This window comes from Lactuca saligna, chromosome 4 (assembly GCF_052625555.1).
Source record: "Lactuca saligna cultivar CGN05327 chromosome 4, ASM5262555v1, whole genome shotgun sequence".
Taxonomy (NCBI): domain Eukaryota; kingdom Viridiplantae; phylum Streptophyta; class Magnoliopsida; order Asterales; family Asteraceae; genus Lactuca; species Lactuca saligna.
The window spans coordinates 80259185-80268832 of NC_136420.1; the positions used below are offsets into that span (position 1 = coordinate 80259185).

Sequence of the window (9648 nt, forward strand, 5' to 3'; positions counted from 1 at the left end):
TGTTGCACCACTGGCGTTGCTCCTTCTTCAAGGTTTATTTTACGGGAGCAATAAGAAGGGCTTATCCCCTTTATATCAGTGATTTTTCATGAAATGGCGTTCTTCCTTTTCTTCAAAACCTTGACTAATTGAACTTTCTCAATTTCGGTAAGATCCGATGCAATGATCACACGCTTCTGCTCACATTCCTCAAGAAATGCGTATTCTAAGTGCTCTGGTAACGTTTTCAGCTCCAATTGTGCGCTCTGAACACTAACCATGTCGAGTTATGGAAGAAAACTCGTCGGTTTTAGGCCAAAATTTTCCTCATATCGCGATTTTTCGTAGCAACTCATCGAGTTTTTTTCCACTAACTTGTCGAATTTCTTGTTCAGCAAATTTTATTAGTTCTTCGTATTCTAATTCTTCGAGAAGTCTTTCTAAATCGTGTAAATCCCTTTCAGCATCAAAATCATCTTTGGGATCCAAGATGTGTTCACTTGTTTTGTCTTCTCTCCATTCTTCTAATAATTCTTCCAAGGCATCCACCGAAAAAGCAGTATCATCACTAAACTTCGAATGTTTCATGGCTTGATCCATTCCAAAAATAACAAAATCTTCTCCCACCCCAAGGGTGAGCTTTGAGTCTCGCATGTCAACTATGGCACCCGCAATATTTAAAAATGGTCTTCTGAGTATTATTGGCACTTGATGATCATCCACCATATCTAGCACAATGAAATCTGCCGGGAAGACAAACTTATCATCTTTTACCAATAAATCTTGACATATAACTCTCGGGAATGTCACCGTCTTGTTGGTTAAGTGGATCACCATTCGGATTGGTCTCGGTTCCAGAAGGTTTAGCTTCTTAAATAAAGAGTATGGCATGAGGTTCACACTTGCCCCCGAATCGGCCAATGCATAGCTAGTGGCTAAATTCCCGAATTGGCAAGGAATGGTTAGGCTACCTGGATCACCTTTTTTCTTTGGCAATTTGTTTAACATTGCATCTGAACGGTTCTCATTTAAGACCACTTTGGATGCTTCCTCCATCTTCTTTCTATTTGTGAGAAGTTCTTTTGGGAACTTGGCATATTTTGGCATTTGCGCTACTACTTTGATGAACGGAATGTTGATTTGCAAGGCCTTTATGTGCTCCAGGAACTTCTGGTAGTCTTCATTCTGCTTTTCTTGTCGAGCTCGGCACGGGAATGGTAATGGTGGCTTATATGGATCAGCTTTTGACTTATTCTTCTCATCAAATGCGGAACTCGTCGAGTTTTTTCTACTGTTTGCGAATTCAAGTTTTCTTAATCTTTTTCTTGTGCCTCCTTTTGATCTGCACTTGGGATAGGAGTGAGGGGTGTGACTATCTTCCTACTCCTTGTTGTCACTATGTTAATATGCGCGCCCTTTGGATTTTTTTCCATATCGCTCGGGAGTCCGCCTGGTGTTCTTTCGTTGAATTGTTTGGCAAGTTGCCTGAGTTGTTTTTCAATATTCAGTATTGAAGCTTGTTGATTCCGGAGCAGATAATGTTGATCCATCGTCATTGCTTGGTGCTCCTTCATCATCTTTTGTTGATCTCTAATGGCCGCATCAGATTCGTCATGCCTTTTTTCGAAAGCACTAACAAATCGGGTTAACACAACTTCAAGATCCGTCTTCTTCTCTTGCATTGGTTCTTCTTTTTGATACAATCTGCGTGACTTTTTCCTATACTTCTCCTCTTTTTCCTTCTTGTACTCATCGTAGGGGAGCCACTCCTTCTTGGGCTTTCTCCAATCATCATCAAATCTATCGTCACTCGAATAACAAACTTGTGCCTTCCGGTTGCCATTCTCATCAAGATCGCAATCCTTAGTAAGATGGGGACCGCTACAATTGTCACAACCCACCCTTCTTGGATTATGGTACTCTCTTGAATGTTTGGAGAATTCTTCTACTAATGTTTTAATGACGGCTGGTGCTTTCTTCATGAGGGGCCCTTGAGAATCTAGTAATTGCCTAGTTGTGATGTTCACACCATCATAAAAGATGGAAACCTCTTGTTGCACGTTTAGGTCATTTTGAGGGAAATTTCTTATTAACCCCTTATATCTCTCCCACGCCTCATAGAGTGATTCTCCTGACAATTGCTCAAAGTTAGCAATTGCTTTCTTCAATTTTTCAATCTTAAAAGCTGGACAAAACTGGTCAATGAATTGTTCGCACATCTTTTGCCACGTTGTAATGGATCCGGGGGGTAAAGATTTCAACCATTCCTTCGCGAATGTAACCGGTAATATCCGTAGCAAGACAGTATCACGAGGCATATTTGGCACATGGAAATAGTCAGTAACGTCCATAACTTCTTCAATATGCTTGTAAGCGTCTTCATGTTCATTTCTATAAGATGGAATGTCTTTTAGTTGTGCGAGGATGTGACCCTTCAGCTCAAAATTGGCGGTAGCTAGGATTGTTGGTTGCACGATTCCCGGACCGGTGCCATCTCTTATGCACTTCTTGTAGTCTCCCATCGGTATGTCGACATTGTCAGCCATGTTGTCTTCTTGATCAGAATTGCTTTCTTCACCAAACATGGATGTGTCGGATTCGATTGCTTTTTCTATTTTTTTGCGAACAATCAACTCCGGATCTTCTACAGGTGGCACTAGTGTAGAACTGGAGCCTCGTGTCATAAAAACCTAAAACAAAATAGAAAAACAAGCGTAAAACAAACAAAAATGAAGAATTAACGAAACTGGAAACAGAATAAACTCGTCGAGTTTTTAGAGGAAACTCGACGAGTTTAATGCAAAAATACAGAAAATAAAAAATAAAATAAAATAAAATAAAAAAAATAAAAAAATCTGAAAACGGGTAACTTTATGCAAGAAAAATTTAACACAAAGGATCGATAATACCAGCAAATAAGATAATTATTAGAACCGTTCCCCAGCAACGACGCCAAAAACTTGATGTGTGCAAAACGCACTAGTTTTAATCCTAATACTTCAAACACAAATGAAACACACGAAAGGAAGTGAACATATCGATTAATAATATAGTTTAAGCAATCAGTGTATCGAACACAAGGAACGACAACAATCAAATTATGTACTAGTACTACCTAAATAAAACAATTAATAAAATAGGGGGGTTTTCTCTAGTTTTGCAAGACTAGAAACTTAAACAAGCACTTTAAAACTCAAACAAAGACAATTAACAACTAAGAATAACAAGAAAGGACAACTATATTCAATGATAAAAGAGACTTTTGTTTAGATTCGATTCACTTATTCCTATAGTTGATTTCGTGGTAAGTGCAATGAATAAATATTTCAATGGTTACCGATTCCTAATGTGATTGGGTTCATGTTCATTATTACAAATCATTTAGTAGACAAGTTAATTCAAACAATGATCAAGTGATTAAATTAACAAGTTTCCTAGTGTTCAGTTCGTATCAAGCAAGACTTATAACAATAGTTAATCAAATTTGTTCAATTCAATGAACTCATGTATGGATGTTCATCACACATGCTCCCACATTGATTTACATATTTTATAGTTAACCCTAGTTTCATATTCACTATTCCTAGGCATAAAATCTTATATTTATAACACTATATGAATCAAGTAATCGAGAAGATATTCATGCAACTCAATCACTTCTTTGTTAACTAAAAACAATTATCATCAATACATAACGATCTTTAATAAGATTCACAAGATGAATAACCAAATTAATATCAATTCAACCACTCAATCAAACCATGTTCCTAAGATTATCTCATCCAAATAGAAGTAAAAAGCTTTTAGCTCATATCTACAGCAAATAATAACCTAATTTCAAAATCTAATGATTCAAACATGGTTAAAAACAAAGATTAATAAAAGAAGAATGATTGTTTCCATTTGAATCTATTTGAAATTGTCTCTTATGTCGAAATCTCAAAATCTGAAGCTTCAAGAACCCTTCTGGTGTTCAATAATCGCAGCTAGCCTCCAGTAAAAGTTAGGTTTTCGAGCCTATAAGTTATCTATTTATAGTTACCAAAAATTGATCCAACTTGTCAAGTTTTTTAGAATAACTCAACGAGTTTCTTCATTAATTCGCGTATATTGTGTGTATGGCAAGGCATCCTTAAATTGAGAATATTCTAATTAACTCGCCAAGTTTGTGCTAAAAACTCATCGAGTTTCTACTTTTATTCAGCTTCTTTCTTTACTCTTCAATCTCTAAGCTTCCAATCACTCAATCCTCTTCCTTTGTCACCCAAGCATGTCTTTTGTTGCTAAAATTGAAATATTAAACTAATTAAGTACCTTTTGTTCATTAAATGAGATAAAAACAACAATAATTAATAAGATAATGAATGATTTCTATGACTAAATAAGCCCATATCATAAACCCAAAAAATTAAGGTTTTGAGTCTGCTCGCGTACACTGCACGTACACCTTGGTACAATGTGCATACGTGCATCAACCCCCCACATCCAATGCCTGCACTTCACCCCGCATACTCCAAGTTTACGCCCAACATACGTCATCAGATGGCCAAAATATATAACGGCCCACTCACTTAGGACCAAATCAATAATCCAACATCAATATTATAGTCCAAAAATCAATTCCAAAGAAATTGAATAATTATCATTACCTCAAATCATGGGTGTTACACCTTGATTCTCAGATACTATACCTAATATAAAATCACATAGTCAAATAACTTACTCTAATTTGGAACCCTATCCAACAAGAACAATAAATAGGGCTAAGTTGAAAGTTTTTGTAATCCAATTTTCATAGTCCCCTGACAATTGAAAGAAAGTGTTGAATATGTCACTATTGATTTCAGTTCTCCCAAGCAACATGAACCACTTGCCAACAATAAGGAATCTGGTCGCACAACTTGCTCACAAGTCAAAACACTAAGATACGATCAGAGTTAATCGAAACAAACCACTTAGCATGAGAATCAAAATAGTTATAAACGGTCATCATAACTTAAAATCTCGGCTCTGATTACCATCCTTAGACAATCTAAAACACTGGAAAACATACACACAACAACAATTCCAATGGCTTCTTGCTCTTCCGTGGATCAAGTCAAAACTCATCCCACAACATGGTCTCCATCTCGACCACAAGAACATACTAAATAATCACATCTTAACAAAATTCTGTTGAACGGCACAAAACATTTGTAGAAAATAGAACCTTTACCTCATCAAGGCATAAACCAATGTCGAAAGCACCATCTATCTCCTCTATCCATCACGTATTACGATTATAATCCTTCCTTATCTCGAACCTAGAGTTTTGTTACATAACCAGGTTATAACAAGCGACAACCTTAACCATCTGTTTCCCAACCCTAAATAAGGTTGCAATTTTATCGTCGATGATCTCGATTTCGCTCTAAACTTTACACCTAAAGTGGGTACCAACTCAAACAATGACCTAGGGATTTTAGAATCCACTAACTAATGCATGTATGCATCATACCGACTTGATCCAATATGGCTACTTGGGCCCAAACCTAAACCACTCTCTTCTTCCTAACCATAACCATACTACTGATAAAGATGAAGCAATTTACAATCAAGACATAGTGATATCCCACACTATCCACCTATCTACCAGCTCCTTGGTAATCTTGTAACTTTTCCTGATCCACGTATGTATCATGTGCTTCTGGTAGTGCAGGTCAATGCTACCTTCCATACCTATTGGTACTCGTCCCAAAAATTTCCCCAAAGTTCCCATGTCACCACACACAAGTACTACTAGGCATACAAAATATATATGTGCTCAAAAAACATACATATCTACTCTTTCTAGACTCCCTTTCTAGAATTCCTCCCATCCTCACTCTCGTACCTCTAGAATTATCTGCAAATGTCGCCAATCGCCTCGTGAATGTTAAAAGTACATAATTATGCATAAGATAGACATTCAAATATATATCTCTACCCTAAGGCCTTTATCATAAAAGATCATGCCATAAGGCCGACTCAAGAATTCTACGGCTATCTAATACGAATTATGTATAACTCTAAAACATTCATTTAACAACTAGCAAAACATAGCATGGACCTCAAGCAACACAAACCAGTAAAAAAATCTAAGAGTACAAGGCATATTAAATATCATACGATTCTAACATCCAATTCCAAAAAAAATACCTAACCTACATAATAACATGAATCTCTAATATTTCACATATCATCAAATATAGCAAGTATGGATATATTGGGAATCAATTTCCTTTCTGAGTTCCGGGTGACTGTATGCATCACATCTTCCTTTATTTCATAATAAGTTAGGTCACAAACAATGTTCTGAATCCTAAATCTTTTATCAGAGAAGAACAATTAATGAGATTTAGTTCATGTTATAGACCCAACAATTTTGAAGTTGCATTTGTAGAATTATTTTATTTTCAATATTTTCTATGAAAGTCTTTTAATACTCAATTTGAGTTTAGAAACGCATGAATGTTCATCCAAATGCCTCAAACTAAGGCTCTAATACCAACTGGTAATGTACCCAATTTCAAACCAAATTTTCCGTTTTCAAAATACGATATAATATCAATTTGTATTTTCAAAAGTAATACAAATACCATTTATTTTCTAATCATTAGAAAACACAACTTTTCAAAACAAAGTAGTATCATAATATCAACAGAACTCTAAATCATAAAATGTTGATGCACGTGTGATACAGTCAAGTCGGGCCCTTAACAAGATCTGTAAAACTATACGAAAAACATTTAATCAACAACAAGGAGCACAAAACTTAGTAAGTTCCCCAAAATATCATATATCACATTAACTTTACAAGTTATACAAACCAGACTCGTAATCTAAACCTTAGAGGGCCTATGGGTACAAAGCTATCATCCCAAACACATGTAGAACTTCCAGCAAACTACGGCTCATAGTCAACACCTTAATAGGAATATAGGCACATAGCCATCATCCCAAAGATGTTTTGAACGTCCATCTTCCATTCTAGTGGGCATGTAGACACGTAGTCATCATATCCTAGAATTAATCCATACCAAATAGATAGACTAAAAAACTTAACATATAATTATACTGTACCCATTCCCATACAACCTATCACACTTGAAATATGACCTCATACTTAATATAGTGAGAAAACTCACATGAGCTAGTAGGAGAATCACAAAAATAGTCTCTACTATTAATAAGAAGCACATAACTCCTTATATAAATATGAGAATAACCGTAGTTAAATACTCAATTCCAACAAAGTTTGAGAAAAAGTCAAACTAATCAAAATGTTAATGGTCAACTGGTCAATGTCAATGCTCAACGTGCCACAAGTATACCTTCATTGCATCTCTACTACTAGGCAATAAATTAGATGTGATATCAATCCAATATGTGTGGTGAAAGCCTTTCCTTGTTTGTTTCATGATTTCCAGTCGTATGCACTTACTCCATTAACTGTTTAATCCTTTCCATCAGAAGTCCAAATTACAAATATGATCTTTTAAGTTTCTTTATGGATAAAGTTTCCAACTTTATACATTCCTTAGGCTCATTCATAATGAAACCCTAATTTTAATTTCCAAAAGGACCAAAAAGCATGCATGGAGAAAGGGAACTACATGCATTCCCATTTACTATCATCTTACAAGACTAGATGCAATATAAGACATCCATAAGATTCTGGAGTTCTCCAAAATCCAAGAATACAAGAAAGGGGACCATAATAAACCAAAAATCTCACAATTCTAAATTTAAGAGACAAAGCATCAAGCATGGAACTTTACACTTAATGGTCCAGGAAATGGATTAGAAGGTTGGATCTAGGTTGTTTCCAAACTACCTTACACAAAGAATAGTCTCCATCTTCTTCTAATCTTCACAAGATCATGAAAAAGTCTCAAAACTAACTTTGGAGACTAGGGTTTAGGATAAGTGAACGATCTAGAGGTGGAGGCCGAGAAAATGAAGTATCCCTAAGCATCATATTCCTTAAATAACGCTCAAGGTTAGAGATTTAGGGTTTCGGATGTTGAGGTATTTGCGTTGAGACCTTCACTTTGGCACCGCCACAACTTGACACGTGGCCCACGATGCTATACTACAACTCATGCTATATCTACAAGTTTTCCTAAACATCCTATAATTTGAAATCCTCAATTGACAACTTAATAACCTCGAAAATGGTTGATGCAATAGTGAAGCCAATTATATATGTGTTATTGTTTGTTTTTCGCATGAAATGACTATACTCGGGGGGGGGGGGGGGGGGGGGGGGGGGGCAGACCTACTTGGTTGTTCGGGTGGCATGAGCAACCCCTCAAATTTTGTTGTCAAGTGCAAAATTTAGTGAGGTTCATCAAAATAGTGTAAATGAATAGTATAAGATCAAATTTGGTGTTAAACTATCTTTTACACCAAAATGGTGCCAAAATTGCAAGTGATATTTTAAATCCCCGAAGTTTTATATTTATTTATTTATTTCTTGTTTATAAGAAAAAAATATGATTATTATAAAAGTAAGAATTATTAATTATAATATTATATTCAATATTAAAGTGATATAGTTAATAAAATGCAAATAATTTATCTTGCTATAATTTGTAAAAATATACTTTGTAAATCTGTTACAACATCAAATATATATATATATATATATATATATATATATATATATATATATATATATATATATATATATATATATATATATATATATATATATATAAAAGTAATTAAGTTTGTAAAAGGTTAGTAAGTTGAAGGGTGCTTTTACGATCTATATAAGCTATAAACCAAAATATATTAAGGAATGTACTATTTGATGTATGAAATGGTATAAAAAAAATAGAAACATGTCTATTAAGTTTATTGATGATATCTTTGACATATTTCAAATAATCATCAAATCATATTGTCGTTCGATTAATATGTAAGAAACATGTCTATTAAGTTTATTGATGATTATATATTATATATAAACAAGTAGTGCCACATAAAAAAAGACAAAACATATTAAGCGAATAATTAGTATTTATTATTCAATCAAAACTATAACACCCCAACTCCCACGCATAAAAATTTAAAGCTTATAGTCATATTCTTGGACCTACTCAACGAGTTGGATGCCCAACTCGTCGTGTAGAAGCGGATCAGGCCACGTGATTTAGGAGGTCTACGCGACGAGTTAGAGGACCCCAACTCGACGAATAGGAGCTGGGGAATGAAACCCTAATTTCCAGAGTTTTACACCCTATTTTAAGAGTCATTTGGCTCCCTCTGCCTTGGCACCATCCACCTTGAGCTTAGAAAACCCTAATCGCGTCTACTCTCCATTTTTTTGTGTTAAGAAGCTTGGAAGGTGGATTTTGTGAAGAGAGCTTGAAGTCTAAAGAGCTTGGAGAAAAGAGAAGCTTGTGGATCTAATTTCTACATCGTCTTGGCATCATATTGAAGGTAACAAGTCGTTACCTTGATTTCTCTCTTGATAGATCTCTTCATGTAAAGGTTTAAGGCCACTTTTAGTTGGTTGTGGGTTATTTCGGTTATTAGGCATGATTTGAGGTTGTAACTTTAGATCTGGACTCCTCTAAGTCCTTATAGTCATAAAGTTCTAGTCTTTAGCAAGTTATGGCCTTCTCTTTACCTATAAATTCT

The 9648-nt window shown here is 35.2% G+C and overlaps 1 protein-coding gene and 1 non-coding gene across 2 annotated transcripts; one reads left to right on the forward strand and one right to left on the reverse strand.

Annotated features, from left to right (window-relative positions):
- Positions 1-306: 306 nt before the first annotated feature.
- Positions 307-1086, reverse strand: LOC145039797 (uncharacterized). Its single transcript, XM_078987806.1, has one exon. The coding sequence runs from the start codon at positions 1084-1086 to the stop codon at positions 307-309; it is 780 nt and encodes a 259-aa protein (XP_078843932.1).
- Positions 1087-2043: 957 nt separating this feature from the next.
- On the forward strand, positions 2044-2150 carry LOC145044579 (small nucleolar RNA R71). Its single transcript, XR_013681528.1, has one exon. It is a non-coding gene; the product is annotated as a small nucleolar RNA R71 (small nucleolar RNA).
- Positions 2151-9648: the final 7498 nt, after the last annotated feature.